The 27,472-nt window shown below is 38.4% G+C and overlaps 2 protein-coding genes across 3 annotated transcripts in view; one reads left to right on the top strand and one right to left on the bottom strand.

The window, feature by feature from the left end:
• Positions 1-17,752, top strand: part of rasa1a (RAS p21 protein activator (GTPase activating protein) 1a) — a 71,381-nt gene extending 53,629 nt beyond the window's left edge. For both annotated transcript variants that reach the window (XM_061986643.2, XM_061986645.2), the window contains exons 13-26: positions 825-905; positions 996-1,153; positions 1,233-1,309; positions 1,435-1,607; positions 1,679-1,838; positions 2,024-2,166; positions 5,582-5,697; positions 5,818-5,904; positions 8,014-8,081; positions 9,557-9,645; positions 9,716-9,793; positions 10,881-11,015; positions 14,615-14,694; positions 17,002-17,752. In XM_061986643.2, the coding sequence (XP_061842627.1) occupies positions 825-905; positions 996-1,153; positions 1,233-1,309; positions 1,435-1,607; positions 1,679-1,838; positions 2,024-2,166; positions 5,582-5,697; positions 5,818-5,904; positions 8,014-8,081; positions 9,557-9,645; positions 9,716-9,793; positions 10,881-11,015; positions 14,615-14,694; positions 17,002-17,050 (1,494 nt within the window). In that variant the 3' untranslated portion in view covers positions 17,051-17,752. The remainder of the gene's footprint in view (positions 1-824; positions 906-995; positions 1,154-1,232; positions 1,310-1,434; positions 1,608-1,678; positions 1,839-2,023; positions 2,167-5,581; positions 5,698-5,817; positions 5,905-8,013; positions 8,082-9,556; positions 9,646-9,715; positions 9,794-10,880; positions 11,016-14,614; positions 14,695-17,001) is intronic.
• ccnh (cyclin H) lies at positions 16,229-27,129 on the bottom strand. Its single transcript, XM_061986657.2, has 10 exons — positions 27,005-27,129; positions 26,709-26,827; positions 23,572-23,694; positions 23,401-23,474; positions 20,003-20,216; positions 19,774-19,937; positions 19,630-19,700; positions 19,440-19,545; positions 16,387-16,450; positions 16,229-16,310 (listed from the first exon to the last, which is right to left on the bottom strand). The coding sequence occupies exons 2-10, from the start codon at positions 26,823-26,825 to the stop codon at positions 16,284-16,286; spliced, it is 960 nt and encodes a 319-aa protein (XP_061842641.1). The 5' UTR covers positions 26,826-26,827; positions 27,005-27,129; the 3' UTR covers positions 16,229-16,283.
• Positions 27,130-27,472: the final 343 nt, after the last annotated feature.

Here is a 27,472-nt window from a genome sequence, read left to right as displayed (position 1 = left end):
GTGATGTAGAGATGATGTAGCAGCTCACCGGCTCAGTATGTCAATACTACATAAGCTACTTACCTCGATGTGATTAAGACGGTGCTAAAAGTAGTTCCTCGCCGTTGGCGCGTATCATAACAATGTCGCTAATACTTAATATTCAGGTTACGACATGCAAAAAACAGTACCGGTATATGTTTTGGTATTTTAATTTTCTTTTCATAAAGGGATATTGTAAAACAAAACGACTGGTTTATTTGAATTTCGTTTTAAAATACAAAAAAAGAAAATTGAAAAGCAAAACATTTTTCTTTTTTAGTTTTGAAAAGAAAAATGAAGATCCCCAGTAAACAAAAATGGAAAAACAGGCCAAAACGAATGGTTTTTCATCTGTTGACACCGGAGGTTTTATTTTCATAGTGAAAGCAGGGATACTACAGTACACATGTGTCTGACTAAAATGTCTTTGGAGCCCTATACAGAAAATATTTTAGACATGGCACAACGAGGTCTGACATCTGCATATACAGATATCTATATGCACATATAATACGAAGTGGAGGCAAAAAGGGATTCGATGGCGCTTCATAATACACATTTTCTTACAGGACAGTCCGCGGCTGCATTGTTAGCCACCTAGTGCTTGCTGTATATTAAAAATCTAAATGCATTAAACAAGAAAAACATATGTGTTCTTGCTAACATAGGAATAGGCCCAATTTTTAAAAAAAAGAAAAGAATAGAAAAGTGCAGTCCCTTTCAAGAACTAATCTTTCAGTATTATACTTTTACCATGCAAAGTGGTTTTAATCTTATTTTTTTGTATCTTGACTTTTTCCAAGGATTGGATGAAATGCCTTCAAACATTCTGCAGTAATTTAAGGAAAACAACACAACCCACTTCTAACAAAAGGCTAAGACAGGTATCCATGCACAAGTCTTTAAACTGCTAGGTGACCCACAACAATGTATTTATGTACACTTATGGTACTGTACCTTTCTTTCTTTCTCAGGTAAGCAGCCTGGTGCTCTATGTGGAGGAGGCCCATAAGCTGCCAGTGAAGTATTTCACTAACCCTTACTGCAACATCTACCTGAACAATGTCCAAGTGGCCAAGACACACCCTAGGGAAGGGCAGAACCCTGTTTTCACTGAGGAGTTTATTTTCGAGTGAGTCTCCTTCACAGTGCACAGTCGACTTTGTCTCTTCTTGTTTTCTAAATTCTAAACTTTACTCTTCTGTTTTTAGTGATCTTTCAAGTGAAATCAACAGATTTGAAATCAGCCTGAGCAACAAAACGAAAAAGAGCAAAGAAAGTGACATATGTACGTGCCTATGTGTTTTAATACTGCATGTATACTCACCAGTTTTTTCCATTATTCAACTCTTTTTTTTTTTTTTTTCTTTTTTTTTTTGCAATGTTGATTTCCTCCATTCTACTCTCCATCAGTATTCATGCGTTGCCAGCTGAGCCGTCTGCAGAAGGGCCAGATGAGCGATGAGTGGTTCCATCTCAGCTCTCACGTACCACTCAAGGGCATCGAGCCGGGCTCATTGCGTGTACGTGCCCGCTACTCCATGGAGAAGATCATGCCGGAAGAGGAGTACAGCGAGTTTAAAGAGGTCAGATCCAGTGGCAATTTGGTTAGCCCCATGCTGTCTACAGTGATCCATGTCTGTGTGGCTTCCTGTAGATGATACTGCAGAAAGAGTTCCATGTCATCTACGCTCTGGCCCATGTGTGTGGTCAGGACCGCACCTTATTGGCAAGCCTCCTTCTAAGGATCTTCAGACATGAAAAGGATGAAGCTCCCCTTCTCAGGACTCTCAATGACCGAGAGATTAACATGGAGGGTAATACTTGGACACACACTCACAGCTGAGATGTTTTAAGACAGAGTATTTTTCTCTTGGAGATCAAATTAATCATCCAATCAGTCCACATGGTGCTCTAATTATTGAATCCACAGAAGCAAATTAATCACACAAAGGAGAATAAAACAATAGTCTGAGATAACCCTTTTTTTTCTTGTGGACAGATGAAGCCACAACTTTGTTCCGAGCGACCACACTGGCCAGCACACTGATGGAGCAGTACATGAAGGCCACGGCCACGCCCTTCGTCCATCACGCTCTGAAGGACACTATTCTCAAGATCATGGAGAGCAAACAGTCCTGTGAGGTAAACTTAAGAATCTTACTCAACTCATTCTGAAGTCAAGTTACATTTGAATTAGGACCAATTCACAACAAAAGGCATTGTGTTGCAAATCCAGTGCAAAAGTGTCTGCTTCTCAAACACTAAATAAAATATATGAACCCTACAAACACAATGAAAAACATCCCCTCTCTAAAGAAGAAAGTCCTGAATTGAGACTTAGCATAAAGGTGGCTTTCTTTTCTTAAAAGTTAAAGTTAAAGTTAAAGTACCAATGATTGTCACACACACACTAGGTGTGGCGAAATTATTCTCTGCATTTGACCCATCACCCTTGATCACCCCCTGGGAGGTGAGGGGAGCAGTGGGCAGCAGCGGTGGCTGCGCCCGGGAATCATTTTGGTGATTTAACCCCCAATTCCAACCCTTGATGCTGAGTGCCAAGCAGGGAGGTAATGGGTCCCATTTTTTAAAGTCTTTGGTATGACTCGGCCGGGATTTGAACTCCCAACCTACCGATCTCAGGACGGACACTCTAACCACTAGGCCACTGAGTAAGATACTGGGACAGAGGGACACTACAGTGAAAACAATCATTCTTTTTTCATGATTTTACATTATGTGTTTGATTTGTGCAACAAAAAATAGAAAATATTACAGGATCTCCCCATATATGTAAATATATATATATATATTCATTTTTATTTTATTTATTTATTTATTTTTTAATATAAAGGTATTCCACTTGAATGCAACCGACTAGCCCATCCTGAAACATTAGAACAGATTACAAAGGACATTGAGTGATGGTAATCACTGAATTTATATTTATAATAATGGTTTAGTAATGGGCGGAACGGTGGAACAGGGGTTAGTGCGTGTGCCTCACAATAAGAAGGTCCTGTATATATACACATTCCCTCTGTGTACTCCGGCTTTTTCCCACCCCCAAAGGCATGCTATGTCGGTTTCCTCCATGCTACTGTTCCTCAGTAGATGGGATAGGTTGATTGGCAAAACTAAATTGGCACGAGTGGGTGAATGTTGTCTGTCTGTGTTGGCTCTGCGATGAGGTGCTGATTTGTCCAGGGTGTACCCCGCCTTCCGCCTTAATGAAGCTGGTAAAAGGCTCCAGCCCCCCGCAACCCTGAGAGGGTCAAGCGGTAGAAGATGGATGGATGGATGGGTACGGTAATAACAATAGGGCCTGAAAGGGCACTTAATTTTTGCAATGTATTGGGGGGTCTGGCTAGCTATAGGGCTTAAAAGTGTGACGTGGGAGTTTGAAGAGGATTTGTCCTGCTGATTTTTCACGCTTCATATTCACTATTGTGAAGGAAGTAAGGTCGTATCGATAGCTGCTGATGTTAGCATGTAGCAGCTAAAAGACACCACTGTGACTAAAACATGACAAAACCGAGAAAAGAAACCAAGGTTTGGAACCTAAGAAACAATCCAGAAGAACACAAAGAAGAAGGAGCAAACATGTCGATAGGAAAAGTTGAAGCAAAGCCGGAAAAGATAAATCAATCTCTCAGCTACATGTCTGGGGAGCTTAGCGTCCTTGCTAAACAGCAAATCGTGCTGCAGGTCCTGGTGAATGAAGTGAAACAACTACAGCAAGTTGTGAAGGAGAAGGATGCTAAAATTGATGGCATGGAGAGACAAATTGAGGAGCTGGAACAGTACACACGGATGGAAGATGTGATAATATCGGGCCTGGAAACATCGCACCGTTCCTATGCTTCCACAGTCAGGGGGGAGGAGACGCTGGTGGAGACACCCTGACCGAGGAGCAGGAAACACGTGAACGGCAAGTGTTGAAGTTCCTACAAGCCAGGACATCAATATACAGAGCTCCTGTGTAGCGGCTTGCCACACGCTTCTCAAGAGGGACAGAAACACGAAACCTGCCATCATCACACGGTTTGCAAACCGAAAAGCATAAAGTTGAGCTGATGAAATAGGGCTAGAAGCTAAAGGGAACGGGGGTGTTCTTGAACGAGCACCTTACCAAAATAAATGCTGATATTGCCAGGCACGCACGCATATTAAAGAAGCAGAACAAGATACAAAGAACGTGGACACGCCACTGCAAGGTGATGATATGGCTGACCGGGACACCAGACGAGGCCAAAGTCATCACCATAGGAGAACTCAAGGATCTAGATCGGTACAGATGAGCTACAAATGGATCGCAGCTTCTTTTTTCCCCTCTTTTTTTTTTTGATCGTGTTTTGTATTTTGTGGGATACTGTTTTTTCTTTTTTTTTTGTTTTCTGGCTGGATTATGTCTCGTTGGACAATAAAATAACTATAAATGTCTCAAAATGAGGAGGACCTTACGTTTCGTTTTGGAAACGAGATTGACAAAGAAGAGGATTTTACTGGCGCGGTCGGAGGCAGAATGCACGAACAGAGAGTACAAAACATCTGAAATAAGAAAAAGACATTGACCCCGAAAGCTATTTTTATAGTAACATAAATTGTGAGTATTATACAGAGGAGGGTTTCAATAATCAAGTTAAAATGGACAATGCCTTATCAATAATTCACTTCAATAGTAGAAGCCTCTATAAGAAAAAGTTGATGACATGAAAATGAATGGATATGAGCTGTTTACGACAAATCGCATTGGTAAGACAGGAGGTTGGGTGTCCTTGTATATTGACACTTCATTAAGATGCAGTATGGTGAAATCTATGTCAAAAACCATAGACAATATTTTAGAATGCATAACAATTTAAATAAAAGTCGAAAAAACATCAAACATTATTATTATTAGCTGTGTATACAGAACCCCAAGGACCTCTGTGGGTATTTTCAATGAACAGCTGGCCAGTATGTGGTACAAGGTTAGTGACATACACCATACTGTAGGGGAGGGCAACGTTTGAGGAGCCAGACAGCAGTACAAACCACAACAGAGAGACTAACGACAAACAGAGATGATAAGCCTTTATTATTACCGGCTGATTTTTCCTATTCGGGATTATCGATGTGACATCAAGATTTCCATTATCGGTTGCTAATTATTGTCCGCTAATATTGTGCATCTCTAGTTTTGATCTTCCTTTCAGCTCATAGTTTCACATATTTGCTTCAGAAACTAGAAAATCACTCAAGAGAGTGCAGACTTCCACCAGGTGCTATCTCCCAATAGTAAATACTTATATTTTTTAAATCTTGTATTCTGACAGTGGTCCGACCTTATCAGTTGTTCCTTATCCCATTTTGGACATTTCCTAAAAGTTTAATCAAAATCCGCCCATAACTCTTTGATTTTCTGTTGCTAGCTAACAGACAGACAAACTCTGGCGATTACAAACGCCTCCTGGTGGAGGTAACATAACTATACATTAATCTGTTTAATGAACCTAAGTATTTTTATTGTGTTGTTTGTACCGCATGTTCACGAGTCCATTTATTTAATTTCAAGTTGAACCCATCCAAACTGGAAAAGAATGAGGATGTGAACCTGAACCTGGCGCATCTTCTCAACATCCTGTCAGAACTGGTAGAAAAGATCTTCATGGCCGCTGAGATCCTACCATCGTAAGAACAATCACTTTACACTTCTCTGCACTTTTTTTTTTTTTTTAAATACCGTGTCTTAAAATTTTTTTTTTTAATATTGCGTCTTAACACTGAATAAATATTTCATTGATGTTGCAGGACGCTGAGATTTATTTATGGCTGTTTGCAAAAATCTGTGCAGCACAAGTGGCCCACTAATACGACCATGAGGACCAGAGTCGTAAGGTAACCTCGCACGCGCCGTGTTGACTGAACGGTTCTTTCATGTTAAATGTCTGATTGCCAATCCATTCTCATTTTGTCACTTCATCAAACTAACCAGAAAAACAAAACATTGGGAAATGTGCCGAGTAGCAACAATCTTCTTTTTCGAAATAGCTGTTGACAGTGAATATACAAAACTCCTTGTCATGCGTCACATGATCAAACCAAGGAATAAGTAGATCAAAGTCAGGCAGGCTGGCTTTACTTCTCGTACTATGTACTTTGGAAAAGGAATGACCAAGCATGCTATGAACACACACGCCCAGCAGGACGACAGAAGAAGCTAACCGCAAAGGCTTCAAGTAGGTGTAATCGATCCAGATGAGGATACTATCCTCACCTAGTATATTATCAGTATAACAATGATCGATATATTTTTCTTTTTCTTGTTCTTATTATTACAACATCACTTTTTTAGTCGTTATTGTTTACATACCTAGTCTCTGGATACAGGAAGGTTTGAGAACAAAACCCAAATGATTTAAATGGGATCCAGTAATAGTTTTTGTTTAGTTGTTGTGTACTCGCCACTTTATTTTGTTAAAAAATAGTATGTAGCACTCAGTACATCATTTGATTTAGAACAATACTAGCAAATTGGAAATGCTTGTTTCGGTGGGACTCGCTGAAAATTGGACATTGCCTGCGTCGCGACGCTCCACCTTGTCCTAAAGTAGAAGCTCTCCTCGGGTATACCGTATTTTTCGGACTATAAGTTGCAGTTTTTTTCATAGTTTGGCCGGGGGTGCGACTTACACTCAGGAGCGACTTATGTGTGAAATTATTAACACATTACTGTAAAATATCAAATAATATTATTTAGCTCATTCACGCAAGAGACTAGACGTATAAGATTTCATAGGATTTAGCGATTAGGAGTGACAGATTGTTTAGTAAACGTATAGCATGTTCTATATGTTATAGTTATTTGAATGACTTTTACCATAATATGTTACATTAACATACCAGGCACGTTCTCAGTTGGTTATTTATGTGTCATATAACATACACTTATTCAGCCTGTAGTTCACTATTCTTTATTTATTTTAAATTGCCTTTCAAATGTCTATAAAAAATGCGACTTATACTCCAGTGCGACTTACCATATTTTTCGGAGTATAAGTCGCACCTGCCGAAAATGCATAATAAAAAAGGAAAAAAACATATAAGTCGCACTTGAGCCCGGCCAAGCTATGAAAAAAACTGAGACTTATAGTCCTAAAAATACGGTATATATGTTTTTTTCCTTCTTTATTATGCATTTTCGGCCGGTGCGACTTACATTCCGGTGCGACTTACATACGTAAACTTTGGAACGACTTTTACTTCCTCCATTTAATCAAGTTTGATGTCTTCTCAGTGTTGTGCCAGAGCCTAAGACCGCCCTAAACTATCCATTCTCTACCACGTTTATTTGTTTATCAAATTAGTCAGCATTTTTCTGAGGTGGAACATATCACAAATAAGATCTGTATTGTTCACTTTAATGAAAGGCTGTATTATTTTTATGTTTTTTTCATTAACTTGATCTAGTCACCTTTCAGTGACTAGATCTACATCCATGTGACATTACGGACACCTAGTGACCAGTCAATGCACATTAGTACATATCACTGTTTATTGCTTTCCTAAAAAAAATTAAAACCAAAAAAACAGATATGACTGATGTTGATGATGGGGACTATTGTCAAAATCTGACTAATCATATTTGACTATGAAAATTCTTTGTGGAAGACAGCACTATTGTAAAGAGTCATACTTACAGTACACAGTTACACAGAAATAAGCTTATTTATTCAAGATGGTGTATGATATTGTGTACTGATGCGCCTCAGTGAACATTGGAAGGAAAAGACACAATATTTTCAGACAAATATCAGCACTATGCTTGAATAACGTGATTATCATCGCTATTCTCGAGTCACTGTCATGTGCTGATGGCCGTACTTTGGAAAATCAGGATTTATTAGTTATTTATTTATTATAAAATAAGGCATGTAAGGACATTCAATGCTGGTAATTTGCATGCAAAAAAAAAAAGTGTCTCTTTCTCATCCTTTTGTCTCCCAGTGGTTTCGTCTTTCTCAGACTCATCTGTCCAGCAATCCTCAACCCGAGAATGTTCAACATCATTGCTGGTGAGTGTTTATAATCTGAATTTACGTTATTTTCTGGACCATAGGGCGCACATGATTATAAAGCATATTGTCGATGAGTGGGTCTATTTTGATACAAAAGGCACACCGCATTAAAGGGGTCATAGTATGATTTTTTTATTCTACATTTAAAACATTTCTTTGTGGTCTACATAACATGTAATGGTAGTTCTGTGGTCAAAATTTTGCATAGATTGTTTTACAGACCATCTTCAAGCCAGTTTTTTAACCGTCTTTTCAGGTTGCGCCGATTTGTTGGCAGTCTCATTTACATGGTTCCACTTCGACAGCGTCTTCTCCCCGCCGGTTGTTTTTAGCGCTTCTAAAGCAAGTGTACTGACAGATACAAGTTAGAACTGTATGCTACTTTGTATTAGAATTGGCAACAGTGTAGGATGAATGCCCCACAACAAGAGGATGGAGAAAAAGAAGGAGCTTATTGACTACAGCGCAGACTACAATGGCGGACATGTACACATTTTTGGGATTTATGCAGATCTCAAATACACAATAGCAGGTACCAATAGGTAAGAAAAGTTGGGTTAGCATCATATTGCGAAACAAAATGTCACATAACATGTCTCCTAATAGGGTCCTTATACACACACCATAATAATCATAATCATCCATCCATCCATTTTCTACCGCTTATTCCCTTTGGGGTCGCGGGGGGCGCTGGAGCCTATCTCAGCTACAATCGGGATAATAATAATAATAATGGATTAGATTTATATAGCGCTTTTCTAGACACTCAAAGCGCTTCACAGAGAAGTCAGAACCCATCATTCATTCGCACCTGGTGGTGGTAAGCTACTTTCGTAGCCACAGCTGCCCTGGGGTAGACTGGCGGAAGCGTGGCTGCCAGTTTGCGCCTACGGCCCCTCCGACCACCACCTATCATTCAAGGGCAAGGGTGAATTGTCCTGCCCAAGGACACAACAGCAGCGATTTGGATGTCAAGAGGCGGGGAGCGAACCTGTAACCCTCAGGTTTCTGGCAGGGCCGCAATAATACCCGTATGTTGAAGCACGGTACGTAAGACTACAGTAGCCATAATGCTCTGCGTTTTATCAAGAAGTATGGCTTCGTAGCTTAACAAAGTTGTACTAAAACATTTTCACAGATTTTTGAGCACTGTTATTAATATTCTATATTCTCAATGAAACATCATTTTAGTCTTGCTTGCTTCATTTATTAAACAGGTGTCAGTGAACCTGCAGTCCACACATCTCTTGTGTGACTGCCATCTACTGGTCACATTTATCATTACACCATGCACCAGATAAAATTGCTTCGAGGTCAGTAAGCACCACCAGAATTAATCTGTATACAACACGCACTATCGATTTTTGAGAAATTTAAAGGATTTTATATGCGCCTTATAGTCTGAAAAATACCGTACATACAGTATAAGTCAGCAATATGGTTTCATTAAGCTGTTTTTTGTCTTTTTGCAGACCCTCCATCATCAACAGCAGGCAGGACCCTGACACTGGTGGCAAAGTCTGTCCAGAACTTGGCTAACCTCGTGGAATTTGGTGCTAAGGTATGGGATGCCCTACTGGGAAGTGCTAACCGTTATGTCATCATCTGAACTAGTTGTGTCCTGCAAATAGGAGCCTTACATGGAGGGTGTGAATCCTTTCATCAAAAACAATAAGCATAGGATGATCATGTTTCTGGATGAGTTGGGGGTGAGTACCATTTGTATGAACACACATACAGTACAAGCCAAAAGTTTGGACACACCTTCTCATTCAATGCCTTTTCTTTATTTTCATGACTACCGTATTTTTCGGAGTATAAGTCGCTCCGGAGTATAAGTCGCACCGGCCGAAAATGCATAATAAAGAAGGAAAAAACATATATAAGTCGCACTGGAGTATAAGTCACATTTTTTGGGGAAATTTATTTGATAAAACCCAACACCAAGAATAGACATTTGAAAGGCAATTTAAAATAAATAAAGAATAGTGAACAACAGGCTGAATAAGTGTATGTTATATGAGGCATAAATAACCAACTGGTATGTTAACGTAACATATTATGGTAAGAGTCATTCAAATAACTATAACATGTAGAACATGCTATATGTTTACCAAACAATCTGACACTCCTAATCTCTAAATCCCATGAAATCTTATACGTCTAGTCTCTTCCGTGAATGAGCTAAATAATATTATTTGATATTTTACGGTAATGTGTTAATTTCACACATAAGTCGCTCCTGAGTATAAGTCGCACCCCCGGCCAATTTATGAAAAAAACTGCGACTTATAGTCCGAAAAATACGATATTTACATTGTAGATTGTCACTGAAGGCATCAAAATTATAAATGAACACATGTGGAGTTATGTACTTAACAAAAAAAGGTGAAATAACTAAAAACATATTTTATATTCTAGTTTCTTCAAAATAGCCACCCTTTGCTCTGATTACTGCTTTGCACATTCTCTCGATGAGCTTCAAACACACCTGTGAAGTGAAAACCATTTCAGGTGACTACCTCTTGAAGCTCATCGAGAGAATGCCAAGAGTGTGCAAAGCAGTAATCAGAGCAAAGGGTGGCTATTTTAAAGAAACTAAAATATAAAACATGTTTTCAGTTATTTCACCTTGTTTTGATAAGTACATAACTCCACATGTTCATTTATAGTGTTGATGCCTTCAGTGACAATCTACAATGTAAATAGTCATGAAAATAAAGAAAACACATTGAAACTTTTGGCCTGTACTGTATATAAGAGTGGACTCTAACTATGTCTATGGTTTGTTTCCAGAACGTTCCTGACCTCCCTGAAGCCACAGAGCACTTTAGGACTGATCTGTCCCGAGACCTGGCTGCGTTGCATGAGCTCTGCGCCACACACTCCGATGAGCTGCGGACGCTCAGTAACGAGAGAGGGGCTCAGCAGGTGAAACGTTTTGTTTTGTCTGCAACACTGACTGTCACGCTCACAATTTAGCATCTCGGTAGTCACCAAAGGACAAGCGGTAGAAATGGATAGATGGATGGATAGTCACCGTGTTCCTTTATGTTCTCAGCTTTGTACACGTCAAAGCTAAAGTTCTAGGGTAAGGGTGTTCAAAGTGTTCAAAGTTATTATTTTATTTTTAAAACATTTTTTACACATTCAACAGACAAAATCAACATGTCCCGGATTAGAACATTCCACAAACTAACTGAAAAAAAAAGAAACTAGCCCATATCTTTCCATAAATTGGATGCCCAAAATGTCCGATGACCTGGAAAGGTCTTTGATGACTGCCATGCGTTCTGTCATGATGAACGCGTGCATGCATTTTTTGTAAGAAATGGTAAATTAATCCCTCAAAAATGTTTAGTTGGCAGAATAATAATAAGAACTACAGATTTACCGATCAACATTTCTGGCGTCATATCCAATCCGGTTTTGTGTCCCGATCCAATAAAATGTTTGACAGCAAATAACTAAAGTAAACATTTTTATAAAACTTATTTTATTAGATTAGAATTTCCTAGTATTGTTGTAAATCAGACGATGTATTAAATGTGTGGTATTCAATACTCACAAAACAAAGTAGCTAGTGCACAGTAAATAAAAGGAAAAACTATTATTGGCTCCCATTTAAATCATTTGGGTTTTGCCCCCAAAGCCTTCCTGTATTCGGATACTTATTCCCTGACTTTGTAAACAATAACAAAAAACACCAAAAATATATATATTTTTTAAATGGTGTACCCCGCCTTCCGCCCGAATGCAGCTCAGATAGGCTACGGCACCCCCCACGACCCCAAAAAGAGACAAGCGGTAGAAAATGGATGGATAAATATAAATAATATTTTTTTAAAAATTTAAAAAAATTGATCTTATCACTTTAATATTGTTTATGTATTGGGTATCGACATAGTATTGACATCTGCATTGATCACCCTGACTTTACATTGAAGCTTTAGTGGTTAGCTTCTTGTGCCGTCTTGCTCAGTGTGCAGCATGCTTAAATGTTCCCATTCCTGTAGTCCTCCAGTGATAATAGTACTTGAACAAAACTTCAGCTTTATGTTCTATGGGCACACAATCAGACATTGTGCTTACAACTCAACCCCTTGATGAAGATGGAACTAAATGATAATTAAAACTAGCAATTTGCTGATCGATCAGCCACCAATCAGTATTGGCCCATTTTCCTGGAAAAATATGCATTTTAATGCCGATCACCAACGGGGATCTCCTCTGGCTGACACAACATTTTTAGTCCCCCGTCTGACAAGCAGCCAGCAGCTAATATTTGTCTCTATACACAGTGTGAAGCTGCTCCACTAAATTAATAATAATCACCTCCAATACGACAAATACTCTGCATTTCTTAGTATCTTAAAGGGGAACTGCACTTTTTTTGGGGAATTTTGCCTATTGTTCACAATCATTATGAGAGACAAGAAGACAAAATACTTTTTTTACGCTTTCTAACATTAAAATTGGCTCGTTCTTTCTAGCTAGCGATACAGCTAATGGGAGCAATCAAATCGACCTCTAAATCACTTTAAAAATACATTCAAAAAACATCAACAATACTTAATTTACGTTCCTTTTTAATTACCAAGCTGTAGTGACATTGTTATTGTAAGCGCAAATACGGAGGAACTATTTTTCTAGCGTAGTAACACATCGGCGTGCTTCGGTATTAGCCGTAAAAGCTAACTACGGCAAGAGATAAGCTAGCTCCCACGAGAACACAAAACGCATTTGAGTTTGTGATACACAACAATGTGATAGGACACCAATCTGTACTGACTGAAAAACATGAACAATCATATTACAGTATCTGTAAAGTATTAGCCCACATTTCATGTTTTGTTTGTACACAGCTAGCTCTGCAGCATATGCTGTCTGTCATAATACACACATGACGTGCTACGTGTATCACGATCAGTATAAAGTGCAACTCACTTGATGGACAGTTGTCTGTTTGGTCCAACTGGCCAGGGACATTTTTTCCAGTTTATTTGGGTAAGCATTCCGATTATGTCGAAATAGCTTTGCTTTAAATTCTACATTTTGCAGCATCGATTCACCTCACTCTCTTAGCTTCCGCCTGCTCCAACGTCTCATTCTTCTTTCGTCCTGACTTCTATGAGTAGCAGTTCATCCTCCATATATTCAGCTTCAAAAAAACAAGGTTGTGAATCCTCAATTTTTCAAAAATAGTCATCTTTGTTGTTTGTTACTGAATCTGCCCTAATTAGAAAACACACTGGCGTTTGTTCCTGTTAGTAGGAACACATTTGTTGCTAGAAGTCGGAAGTGCACTGCTATGAAAACGGAAATACATGCGCCGTGGGATTTTTTTCAGCAATGATTAAAATTACCAAAATATGGTAAATATTGTACATATTACATATTGTTATGAAGGTGTCTGTTACTACATTATATATAGACTTGGAGTGTGTATATAAAACATATTACATATTGTTATGAATGTGTCTGTTACTACATTATATCAATCAATCTTTATTTATATAGCCCTAAATCACAAGTGTCTCAAAGGGCTGCACAAGCCACAACGACATCCTCGGTACAAAGCCCGTGTCTGTTACTACATTATATATAGACTTGCAGCATGTATATAAAACGTTGCTGGAGGGTTTTGAAGTTGTTTTAGAGGGCTTTGAAGGTTACCAAGATGACTCCCATTAGCCACATCTTCAGAATCCTAAAGAGAAAAAAAGACCCTTATTCTTGTCTCTCATAATGATTGTGAACGATAGGCAAATTCCAAAAAAGAAGTGAGGTTCCCCCGTGTCATTCTCACTGGAGGATGTTACACACCGAGAGCAAGCTCGGAGCAGACATGCTAATAGCTAAGCGAGCTTTAAACAACACCAAGAAATAAGTGCTTGCTAAAGTTTAAGAAGTGTTGTAGCATAAAGTAAGAAGTTATTAACAGGAAATTAATACGTATATTAATAAGCGTTGGAGAGAGGATAATATAACGTCTGTCTGTTGGTCAGTATTGTTGTAGTCAGTACATGACACGTAAGAGGAGGGCTGATTGGTGTTGTCGATACCAAAGGTAGCATCACTATTTCATTGATACTCGAGATTATTAATCTCCCTTTGGGATTAATAAAGTATTTCTGATTCTGATTCTGATTTTAATTTTTTCCAAAAAAATTGTGGTAATGTTTACAAACTGAGCTAATAATTCCCTGGAGACAGGAGGACTTTAGGGGCAAAACCAAAATGAGTAGCAGATAGGAGTGTTTGTTTTGTGCACTAATGACTTTGTTTTGATCAACGAATTGGATATAATAAACTAAATTAAGGGAACTAGTTTAAATACTGTGTTGATATTGTTACTCTGTCAATAACACTCGTATTGGAATCAGCAATAAAAAAAACTCCAATGAAAACATCCTTAAAAGGTCGCCAATTTTCAAAAATCAACGTTAAACATGTCTTAGTCACCATCATGTGTAAATATCCTCTGTAACAACAGTGTCAAACTTACTGTTTCTCTGTCGTTACCGCAGCACGTGTTAAAAAAGCTGCTGGCCATCACGGAGCTCCTGCAGCAGAAGCAGGCTCAGTACGCCATGTCCAACAGCAACAGGTAGTCCCACACCCTCTCACCTCCCTTCACTCCCATCTTCACCCCCACACAACACACGCCAACTCTCCTCCACCCCGGGTGCTGCACTGTGAGGAGACCGCCGCATGTCCTCCACTTCATCTCCATGGCAACACCATCATGTCCCATCCATCTTGTCGTGTCGGCCACCACCAAGAGCTATGCAACAACAGCTGAGTATGCAGTTCGAATAAGACAACTCTTTATTTCCATTCCTACTTGGGTCGCTTCAAATCCCTTCTCATGGAGGGAGAAGGTTTGGATTGGATTCTCTGTTCCTTGCTAGCACAGATTGCCAAAGTAACCCCGCCCCCTTTTGCTTCATATGAGGAAACCGACATGAAGAAGCTAAGTCGTCTCTTTTGTTTGTAACTGGATTCAGAGCGAAGATGCTTTTATACTGTAATTAGTGACTGACTTCTTTAAAGTTTGTGATCCGCCAAGTGCTGAGACAAGCATTATTTTTTTTCTAGATTGGAGAAAAGAAAAACTGGTTATTTTATATAAGAATAAATTATCTTGCTGGAATCATGAGTTTGTAAATGAGATGAGCTGAATTATTCTCCCTCAGCTGTTTTTTGATTGTTTGGTTAAGCTTTTTTTTTTCCTTCTTCAAACTTTGCAATGCCAGGCATAATCAGAGGATCCAAGTATAATGCAAAGTGTTTACAGCAGATGTTTTTTGAAAATAGTACAGACTGTATCAGACATGCATGCACTTATTAAACAGTTTTTGTAAAGTAGTCGATGCATTGCTTTGTTGTCACCTTTAGGGCTGCAACCAACGACTAATTTGATAGTCGACTAGTCATTGACTATCTCAAAGACTAATCGGATTATAAAGCGTGCACAAACTCAGTGGCTTTGATTTAGCGACCGTCTGTTAAATTCAGCTTGAGATATTTTTTGGGCATGTACTTACAACAAACATGACTAATTCATAGATATGCATTTATACTTTAACTGTGTTGCTCATTCGGCTGTTACAGAAATAAACTTGTCCATTGAAAAGTAAGGACAAGCAAAGTATTAAAAAAATAAACGTTTTTTTTTAATGTAAAAATAGATAGCAGCAATAACAAATGATAAAACACTGAAACTCTAACTTCTTTAAAAAAAAAACTAGAATTTGGTGATGTCTAATAAGCTGCACACTGGTATTCTTTTTATCAATCTAATAGACTCAACATATATAATTGTATCATTAATTTTTTACATTTTAGCTATATATTACAGTATGTTTTTAATCTTTTATGACTGTGGTTTTTCACCAATTACCACCTCAGAAAACACTTGGCTCTCCAAGTGCCCCCATAATGACCAACATTAGCGTTGTAGGCCTAAGTATTCATTAAAAACAAGGCGGAGGTTTTATCTAACAAGTATATTTAATATATTTGGCCACTAACATTATACTGTTTGAATATAGGAAAAGAAAACACTGTACTTTAATCAAATGTTTCTTTGGTTTAGTTTGAGAATCAGTTGCACCCCAAATCACATTAAGAAGACAATGTTTAGAAAAATAGCTTTTATTTTTTTATCATCCCAGAATGAAAGCAAACAATTGATCAAATTAGGTCTTCATCAGTCCACTCCTGTAGTAAAAGAAACACTTTTTTTAATCGCTCGTTTGCAACAGTGTGAAACAGAAATATTGGATTATTGCCTCACCTCTTCTGTCAGGCGCGGCTCTTTTGCGACATGGCCGTCATCCTCGTAGCCACGCTTGCGTTTGCTGTCGAACGAAAAGACAAAAAGTGACATGTTTGTGACCATCTTTCATCGCCATTGACATACAGTACAGGCCAAAAGTTTAGACACACCTTCTCATTCAATGTGTTTTCTTTATTTTCATGACTATTTACATTGTAGATTGTCACTGAAGGCATCAAAACTATAAATGAATACATGTGGAGTTATGTACTCTAGTTTCTTCAAAATAGCCACCCTTTGCTCTGATTACTGCTTTGCACACTTGGCATTCTCTTGATGAGCTTCAAGAGCTAGTCACCTGAAATGGTTTTTACTTCACCGGTGTTCCTTATCAGGGTTGATTAGTGGAATGTCTTGCTTTATCAGCTGTGTTGTGAATGAGAAGGTGTGTCCAAACTTCAGGCCTGTACTGTATGTGTAGTTGTGTCGTTTCCATCAGACATAGTCTTCCCTCATATCACTCTAATCAAGTGAGTACATTTACTACACTAGTAAATAGTGACAGCGTGTACCCTTTTCTTTTCATTTTTTTTTTTTTTACCCCTTCCCCGACATGTTGACTTTATCTTCCAGGACCGAGTGCACCATCATGTCGCTAGCTGCCGCCATCCAGGTCATGTGAAGGAGGCCGGGAGTTGTATTTTGCAGCATGTGGCCTGCGATCCCCCCATAGATCAAAAAAGCAATATGGCCGTCCTCCGTTGGAGAGGACATATATGAACATTGTCCTTGCCTTTCCCAAATATGCTTTAGACACAGACGCCGTGTTGAACGATGGACCTGAGCTGCAGTGAGCTATGGACGTGGGCATGGTAGCAACCAAAGTACTGAAGTAGCATCGTCTGCGTTCTTCAGGGAATTTTAACACAAGCCTTAATAACGTCCTTTCGACACACGTCCAGCTCTTCCTCTTTTAACCGTTTTTGTATCGTCAACTTCTATAGAGTTTGTAGCAAAACAGCAGAAAGGTGGTCTTACTTAAGACGTACTGTACATAAGTGCATGTGTTAATAACCCCATCGTCACCAATGGTTCACTTCTCTGCAGTCTCTCCAGCCCAAGCAGGTGCTGGAACACACGCATTTTTACACTTTTCGACTGTTCTCTTAGCTTCAAGCGCAGATTTCACCTCGTGATTGAAAGCTGCACTGTCATACCGTTCACTGTAGGAACCTCACCGAGTGTCGGGTAGCGTACCCTTGCTGTCCTTTCTCGTATTTCATACAGGCCAATGTGTTCCTTTTTATTTTTCTACCTGATTCTGAACCTTTTTGCATCTTAGATACGACAACCTGGCAGTTGAAATAAAAACAAAGTGGTGTGACGTGACGTACAACTGTCAAAGGTTTGTTAGCGGAGCTGAAAATGTGTGACATAGAACGTAGCTCGCAAGTTGTCCCAATATCATACGATTAAAACAACGCTGCCTTTACAAAGATGATAATGCTCTGTCTTTAGAAAGATGTTTTATTTTTGTGGTTGTACTTGTCTCGTCAAGATTTGGTCCATCTAATGTAGCCAAATAATTGACCAAGAGCTCAGAAGATAACCTCGATAATACACTTTTTTTAAATACACAAATTATGAATATTTATCTCACTTTGATTTCATTACAGTTGTATTAACAATAATTTGAAATATTTTTGTCTAGTAACAAATGACAATTATTTTGAATACAAAAACCTATTAAACAAATGCCAAAAAATGTTTTTTTTAAATATAAACATATTTCTAAAATGTATATACATGTATTTTAGTTTTAAAAAGTTTAACATTAAAAAAGTTTGTTTCATTCAATTTTACATTTTACAGTCACTCAAGACAGAGCATTATCTTTGTGTGAAGGTAGAACGTGTTATAAATATATTTAGTTTTGTTTAATAACAATTATGTCTTTTATTGTAAAAAAATAAATTAAAATACTTTTTTACAACGATTTTTTATATATAGGCAAAACAGCTCCAACAGATGGAACATTTTCAAATAGACATATTTTTGAAATTTAATGAACATTTATTTTAATTTTTAAAAAATGTTTAAAGTTAAACATTTATTTTGTTTCACTGAATTTTCTATTTTAGAGTCACTTAAACGTAGCGATATTTTTATGATGGAGGAATGTTTTGTAAATATATTTAGTGTATTTTTCCAAAATTTTATATAATAAAAAACCTACTTAAGAAACGCAATTAAAAAAAACCACACACCAAAAGATGGATTTTTTTCATGTATAAACATATTTGAATTCTTAAAAAAAATTAAATGTATCTTTAAAATGTTATGTTTTTACAGTTAAACATGTTTTTTGTTTAATTTCTATTTTACGGAGTTACTCAAAAACAGAGCATTATTATCTTTGTGAGGGTAGAATGTGTTGCAAATATATTTAGTAATCTTTAACTATTTTAAATATTTTAGTTTATTGTAAAAAAAATTTTTTTCCACCAAATAAAATGACCTAAAACTTACACAAAATAACAAACATCTGCAAAAGATGAAACATTTTAAAATAAATATCTTCAAAATGTATATCAATTCTAAAAAAAGATTTAAAATTAAACATTTAATATTGAAAACATTACATTAAAAATGTTAAATGTGTTTTATGATTAAACATGTATTTAATTTTGTTAAATTTTCTATTTTACAAAGTCCATCCATACTTCAATTAAATATAGATTTCTGAACGTTATCAAATTTGACATTGAACATTTACATTTATAATGACAAATGTTTTCATGGTTCAACGTGTATTTTGTTTAATTTAATTTTCTATTTCACAGTCACTCAAAATGGAGCATTTGTGAAAGTAGAATGTATTATAAATATTGGATATTATTAACTCTCTGAGAACATTCAATTGTATTTAAAAAATATATAGGGACAAGCAGTAGAAAATGGATGGATGGATGGAACCAAACAGAACATAACAATTCTTAAATTTATGATGTAAAAAAAAATGCATTTTTTCCCAATATGTCTGTTGAGTTATGTTTTTTTTCCAGCCTTACTTGTTTGAACTTCCAAATTCCGCGTGGATCTTGGCCAACCTTTGCTTGCAAACATTCACTTCCGCAGGTTGTGGAAGTTGGTATTTCTTCAGGAGGCTTTTAATCCCTACACCAGGCAGACAGCAGTCAGCCTTAAGAAGATGCAACGTCGCCATCTTGTGGCAACAAGCTGAAAGTGCGCTTTACTCACGTCGCATGGAATCGTACATCTTGGAGAGGGTTTCCTTGTCATCCTTCAGTCCGAAGCATCCAGTCAGGTAGCTAGCAGATAAAACATTCAGCCATGAAATAAATGAGGATTTTTGTTTGTAGAATATAAAGAGTCATGGGATACCTTTCTATGTTGAGACCAGCTCGTGAGACGCTATTCAGGATAGCAGTGAGGGCGATCTGTGACGGGGGAAACAGCAGCCCTGCGTCTGTCATGGCTGCATACCCCAGAAAGTCGTCCACATTCTTCCTCAGTGACTCGGGGTTCTCCAGTGGAGGATATCTTGTCTGAAAGACACATTTGATTGAGATCTCCAACGGCGACACAATGTTATCAGTCCACAAACACCCACCTTGAGGTCGATGAGCAGGCCCTCCAGGGGTCTGTAGGGGTTGTGGACTACCAGGTGGAAGTTGAGTTGCTGGACAAGAAGCAGCTCGTACTCCAGGATCTGCTCTGAAACGCGCTCCTGCTCGGCCGGAGTCTCCTGCACGAGATTGCCCACAAACTGGCTGTTGGAAACATTGAACTCTTCCACCTTGCAGGCCAGGTATGCACACGTCAGCCTGGAACCCAAAAGGATGAAAGTAAGGCTATAGTTTTCATCAGGTATTTCAATTTGGCCAATATGGCCGTAGATACAGTACAGGCCAAATGTTTGGACACAACTTCTCATTCAATGCGTTTTCTTTATTTTCATGACTATTTACATTGTAGATAGTCACCGAAGGCATCAAAACTATGAATGAAAACATGTTTTATATTCTAGTTTCTTCAAAATAGCCACCCTTTGCACTGCTTTGCATTCTCTCGATGAGCTTCAAGAGGTAGTCACCTGAAATGGTTTTCACTTCACAGGTGTGCTTGACGCTCATCGAGAGAATACCAAGAGTGTGCAAAGCAGTAATCAGAGCAAAGGGTGGCTATTTTGAAGAAACTAGAATATAAAACATGTTTTCAGTTATTTCACCTTTTTTTTTTGTTAAGTACATAACTCCACATGTGTTCATTCATAGTTTTGATGCCTTCAGTGACAATCTACAACGTAAATTGTAATAAAAACAAAGAAAATGCATTGAATGAGGAGAAGGTGTGTCCAAACGTTTGGCCTGTACTGTATATACCGTAGTATTGCAGCCTGGTGTGAAGACGATTAATATCCCTGTATTATTTGGCATGAATGAATGATAACAGAACCATTTGGTAACAGGTTACAAAGGCTCCTAATTTAGTTACATATTGCCTCAATTTCAGTTGTTTTATTTTGATCTACTTGCCAATTTACTGTTCAAATCTAGTTATTTTCTGTTGTAACATGTTTCAATCTACACTTCTGTTCAATTGTAATAATCACTTATTCTTCTGTTTGAATACTTAGCCAAAGTTGTAGTATTGTCCAAAACTAATTGTATCGATCCAAGACTAAGTAGCTACAGGGACAGTATTGGTTATACCAATGTTCACGCTTAACATTTTCAGGTACATTAATTGATTACATTTTTGATCACAACTGTAATTTGACAAAAAAAAGTATGGCAGTGTAACAATCAGTTACTATTTGTAATATTTCCTTATTTGCTTTCATTACATTCACAATTAATAAACTTAATAGAGCAAAATATATTAAAGCAAAAACTACTATTAGCTCTTATTTCTTAAGTAAGTTTGTAAACAATTTTGTGGTGATAAAATATCTAATCACTAGTATGGGCCACATACTCATACTAAACTTGGTATCGTTACTGTTGATGTTTGAATCGATCCGCCCACCGTTGTTTACATTTAATAGCCCAAGCTTAGCGGTTAGCTATTTTTGTATCCTCCTATGAGGAGTAATATAGCATGTTTAGCTCTTCCTTGTCCTCTAGTCCTTCAGTGATAATGATACTTCTAAGAAACAGTTTATTCGCCGCAGTGGAGGCAATGATTTTATGATTTAGAAGCTGCACTGTGGAGGGACGTTAGCCACAAGCAAGGACGCTACATTGCGTTGATGCCTTTATCCGGTTGTCACTGTCAAATTTGCGGACACAGCTAGAATGTGTCAACATGCATTACCACAATATGCCGATAGTATTAAAAGCTTTATCGCCAGCCAAATGTATATAATTTATATTGTCTATATTGCGGATCACGTGCATTAATACAGCAATTACAGAACTTTCTATATTAGTGGCCTCTACTCAGACTCTATGTCCTAATCATTCGCAGACTTTCATGAATAAAATGCCGCACCTCATGCAGAATCATTACTTTTAGGAAAAACTAAATAGTCGTCATCAGATTGCCCTCTTAAGTATTGTGGCCACTGATTGGCTCACGCAGCATTAAAATACCAAGTTAGATCAAATACATTTAAAAGGTGATTAAAGGGTGTTATTTAATCTTGCTCTCAAAATGTAAACACCTGGATTTAGAAGGTAGTAAACTGTTTTTTATGCTCCAGCGATGAAAATAGTTGATTTATAATTAATGTCTACTTTGCAGAAATACATTTACCACGTGTACACCCGGAACCGGTTAACAGTGATAAACGAGGGGTTATTTTCATTATTACAGCACGTGTTTATAGTATACATCCCTATACGAGTAAACATGTTATCCGTACTAATTTCTTTGCAAATGTATTTTATTAAATTTGACAATCATACTTTGCTCACTCAGACCCTTCACACATCCACACTCACATGCACGCTTGAGGAGAGAGGTGCACTTGGGCTTTAACAACTCAAGGTTTACAGTACAAACATTGTTAGAAAAAGTACCCAGATATTGTTTATATCCATCCATCCTGCACTGGCTCAGGATCAGCAGACGATCCAGACCATAGCAAGATGGATGAATATTCCTCGGCATCAAGGATCCTCAGGAAGTGATCACTAGATCAGTGTTTTTCAACCACTGTGCCGCGGCACACTAGTGTACCGTGGGAGATTATCATTTCACCTAATTGGGTTAAAAATATTTTTTGCAAACCAGTAATTATAATCTGCAAATAATGAGCCGTTGAGTGTCTGTGCTGTCTAGAGCGCGGCAGAGTAACTGTGTAATACTCTTCCATATCAGTAGGTGGCAGCAGGTAGCGATGTCGGGAACATGGTTTGTCGTGATCACAATAATGCAGACGACAGCGGGAGACAGGGTGCAGGTAAAAGGGTATCTAATGCTTAAACCAAAAAAAAAAAAAAAAGGCATTGAAGCTTAGGGATAGCTATGCATAACGAAACTAAAACTGAACTGGCTGCAAAGTAAACAAAAACAGAATGCTGGACGACAGCAAAGACTTACAGCGAGTGGAGCAGCAGACGGCGTCCACAAAGTACATCCGTACATGACAATTAACAACAAAATAGGAGCGGTGGACAAGAACTAAAACACTACACACAGGAAAACACCAAAAAACTCAAAATAAGTCACGGCGTGATGTGACAGTACACCTACTTTGAGACAAGCTATAGTGATGCATGGTTGGTTATGATTTGAATTTATATCCAACAATTGCGAGAATGACTTTTTACTGTCAATATCGGCTGTTGAGTTTCATTTTTTTTTTATGTTTTCTGCTAGTGGTGTGTCTCTGGATTTTTTCAATGAAAAAAATGTGCCTTGGCTCAAAAAAGGTTGAAAAACACTGCAATAGATCACCTCCCAGGGACCTCTCCACCATTCACACTTAATAAATAAGAAGAAAGTCACATTTCCGTGGCTTGATCAGATGCAAAAAAAAAAAAAAAAAAAATTTCTACTTACATAATAATCTTCGGATGGTACTCCATTAGAGAGTTGTTCATGTAGAATCTTCTGAAGTACATGAGGGCTGTTCCCTGCACCAGAAAGCACAACGTTGATAATATTTACAGGAAATAACTACTTAACAGTATTGGCATGATGTAAAAAAAAAAAAAAAATGCAAATACGTACAATGACAGATTTGGGCATTATAGGTTTAAACACATTGCAGAAGTCCAGCAGTCTTCTCTCATAGTTTCTGAAGAGGACATCTTCTTCATGGCGCTCCAGGAACAAGGACTCATGTATTTTGTGCTACAGAAGCAAACAGGAGAAGACAGGGTCAGGTCGACATAGGGCTGGACGATATATCAAATATACTCGATATATCGTGGGTTTGTCTCTGTGTGATGTAGAAAATTACTATTTCTTGAATATTGGAGTATACGTTCTCACGCAGTTGCTTTTAGCTGTGGGCATTACACTACAGGCTTTTCTCACTCTTTCTTGTCTCTCCTTCGCACACAGAGATAAAACAAGTGCACCTTCTTACAAACGTCACATACTGTCGCACGTGCAACGTCATACGCCCTCGCCGAGCAGAGAGGTAGCGGCATGGTAACGTTAGCTGTGGCAGGTGGTGAAGGCGGAGCGGTGCGAGTGACAATACGAGGGAGAGAAGGTGTGAATCTGGTTACAAATGGAGGAAGAAGAAATAATTCCCAAGAAAAAACGCACGGGGTACATCGTCAGGGGGTGGTTTGGCTTCAAGCGGGGAGATGTTGAACAGACAACCGTGATATGTCAAGTATGCGGCAAAAGCGTTGCTACAAAAAGTAGCAGCACTACTAATTTGTACCATCATTTGAAAAGTCACCTGTTAGAGAATAAAGAGTGTTTGAAACTCCACATGTCAACATCTCGGCCGGTGCCACACCAACAAAATGTCGAAGCAACCAGCACTGACCCAATTGAGCCTGGCGTCTTTCATTTCCAGATCAACACCATATGAAAAAAATAGGAGATAATGTCCGCAGTAACCTACCACATAGTGAAAGACATACACAATTTGATTTCCTATTATGCAGCTAATTTATTATTTTTTTACAGTTATTGAACCTTTTCAATCCGGTTTCAGGGCAAATCACTCTACGGAGACAGCCCTCGCAAAAATGACTAATGATCTACTGCTAACGATGGATTCTGATGCGTCATCTATGTTGCTGCTTCTTGATCTTAGCGCTGCTTTCGATACCGTCGATCATAACATTTTATTAGAGCGTATCAAAACACGTATTGGTATGTCAGACTTAGCCTTGTCGTGGTTTAACTCTTATCTTACTGACAGGATGCAGTGCGTCTCCCATAACAATGTGACCTCGGACTATGTTAAGGTAACGTGCGGAGTCCCCCAAGGTTCGGTTCTTGGCCCTGCACTCTTTAGTATTTACATGTTGCCGCTAGGCGACATCATACGCAAATACGGTGTTAGCTTTCATTGTTATGCTGATGACAGCCAACTCTACATGCCCCTAAAGCTGACCAACACGCCGGATTGTAGTCAGCTGGAGGCGTGTCTTAATGAAATTAAACAATGGATGTCCGCTAACTTCTTGCAACTCAACACTAAGAAAACGGAAATGCTGATTATCGGTCCTGCTAAACACCGACATTTATTTGATAATACCACCTTAACATTTGACAACCAAACAATTACACAAAGCGACTCAGTAAAGAATCTGGGTATTATCTTCGACCCAACTCTCTCCTTTGAGTCACACATTAAGAGTGTTACTAAAACGGCCTTCTTTCATCTCCGTAATATTGCTAAAATTCGTTCCATTTTATCCACTAGCGACGCTGAGATCATTATTCATGCGTTCGTTACGTCTCGTCTCGATTACTGTAACATATTATTTTGGGGTCTCCCTATGTCTAGCATTAAAAGATTACAGTTGGTACAAAATGCGGCTGCTAGACTTTTGACAAGAACAAGAAAGTTTGATCATATTACGCCTATACTGGCTCACCTGCACTGGCTTCCTGTGCACTTAAGATGCGACTTTAAGGTTTTACTACTTACGTATAAAATACTACACGGTCTAGCTCCGTCCTATCTTGCCGATTGCATTGTACCATATGTCCCGGCAAGAAATCTGCGTTCAAAGAACTCCGGCTTATTAGTGATTCCCAGAGCCCAAAAAAAGTCTGCGGGCTGTAGAGCGTTTTCTATTGGGGCTCCAGTACTATGGAATGCCCTCCCGGTAACAGTTAGAGATGCTACCTCAGTAGAAACATTTAAGTCCCATCTCAAAACTCATTTGTATACTCTAGCCTTTGAATAGCCCCCCTTTTTTTAGACCAGTTGATCTGCCGTTTCTTTTCTTTTCTCCTCTGCTCCCCCCTATCTCTTGTGGAAGGGGAGACACACAGATCCGGTGGCCATGGATGGGGTGCTGGCTGTGCGGGGTCGGGACCCGGGGTGGACCGCTCGCCTGTATATCAGTTGGGAACATCTCTGCGCTGCTGACCCGTCTCCGCTCAGGATGGTTTCCTGCTGACCCCACTGTGGACTGGACTCTTACTGTTATGCTGGATCCACTATGGACTGGACTCTCACTATTATGTTAGACCCACTCGACATCCATTGCATTCGGTCTCCCTAGAGGGGGGGGGTTACCCACATATGCGGTCCTCTCCAAGGTTTCTCATAGTCATTCACATCGACGTCCCACTGGGGTGAGTTTTTCCTTGCCCTTATGTGGGCTATACCGAGGATGTCGTTGTGGCTTGTGCAGCCCTTTGAGACACTTGTGATTTAGGGCTATATAAATAAACATTGATTGATTGATCTTGTGTGACATCATACACAAAAGTGCACTTTATTTGTTTTAAACTATTGTAGTGGTGTTCTGTACAAAAAAAATGCACTTTAATTTAGTGTTGTTTTGATTTGTCATGTTAGTGACATCATGCACAAAAGTGCACTCATAGCTTGTTTTAAAATGTCTCTGACAATCTTGCACTTTCTGTTTTGAAATGCTTAATAACCGTTTAATAAATACAGTTTTGGTAAATTGATGTAGTTGCATGAAAGTTTAAAATGAGCATTTATTAATGCAGTACGAACAGGAATGTTTTAATGTAGACACATAAAATCATCATTGGTGTGATTATATGCATCAAGGTTCAGGCAAAATATGGAGATATATATCGTGTATCGTGACATGGCCTAAAAATATCAAGATGTTAATAAAAGGCCATATCGCCCAGCCCTCGGTCGACAGTGTGCAGGGTTTGAGGATTGGGATGAGTAGTTCTGTGTTTACCTTCCCACTCTCCAGCACCTTCTTCCTGAACTTCTGGTTGGCTTCACATCTCAACTGCTCCACTTCGTCCTCGCTGTGAAACGTCCAGTATGTTCTCTGGGAGCTGTCATGAAACATGTCTGCAAGACAGAAAGTAAGTTGTTGTTGTGTCTCACTTAGCATGTACATGCTACCGAGCTGAGCTAAAAGGATTAGCTTGTTTACGTTTGTTTGAAAGGCGCATTTGATAATGGTGTTCGCGCATTTTTATGAAGTCTAAAATATACCAGCGGTAGTTATCGAAAAAAACTATTTACCGTTACTGACAACACTTCTGTAGGTGCCAGCTTGTTCGCGTCAGTGAATCTTATTCAAAGTTGATTATCACTAAATAATGGTCGCATATGACTGCGTCACGTCGTCGCTGGTTGATGACGTTACCGTAATTCTTAGACCTAATGCGCTCTGAAAGTTGATTTTGCACAATGTTGTATTTAATAACTGTTGACAACTGTTGCACTTTAATATTCCCACAATACATTTTTGTTTGGATAAAATAAGATGCTTGATTACAATTTATAATTCACAGAAGTAAGTTTTAACCCCATGGTGCATACCTAATTTAATAGCCACTTGGACAAAAAAAATCCTCATAGATAGATAGTACTTTTTTGATTCCTTCAGGAGAGTACCCTCAGGAAAATTAAAATGCAATGTACAGAATTGAGATCAAATTTAAAAAGTAAATACAGGGGGTATAAATGGAAATAAAATATAAAATATAA

The sequence above is a fragment of the Nerophis lumbriciformis genome, linkage group LG12, assembly GCF_033978685.3.
Source record: "Nerophis lumbriciformis linkage group LG12, RoL_Nlum_v2.1, whole genome shotgun sequence".
NCBI classification, from domain to species: domain Eukaryota; kingdom Metazoa; phylum Chordata; class Actinopteri; order Syngnathiformes; family Syngnathidae; genus Nerophis; species Nerophis lumbriciformis.
Note: the sequence above shows the minus strand (reverse complement) of the source record. Positions and strands in the feature narration are given on the sequence as shown.

What these genes read in the sequence shown, in the direction of transcription:
- ccnh (XM_061986657.2), bottom strand. Translation starts at nt 26,825, where the DNA reads ATGTTTCATGACAGCTCCCAGAGAACATACTGGACGTTTCACAGCGAG. An exon ending in TAATGCCCAAATCTGTCATT is followed by an intron (nt 23,475 to 23,571) that starts GTACGTATTTGC and finishes TTTCTGGTGCAG; the next exon opens with GGAACAGCCCTCATGTACTT. An exon ending in GCCTGCTCATCGACCTCAAG is followed by an intron (nt 19,938 to 20,002) that starts GTGGGTGTTTGT and finishes TGTGTCTTTCAG; the next exon opens with ACAAGATATCCTCCACTGGA.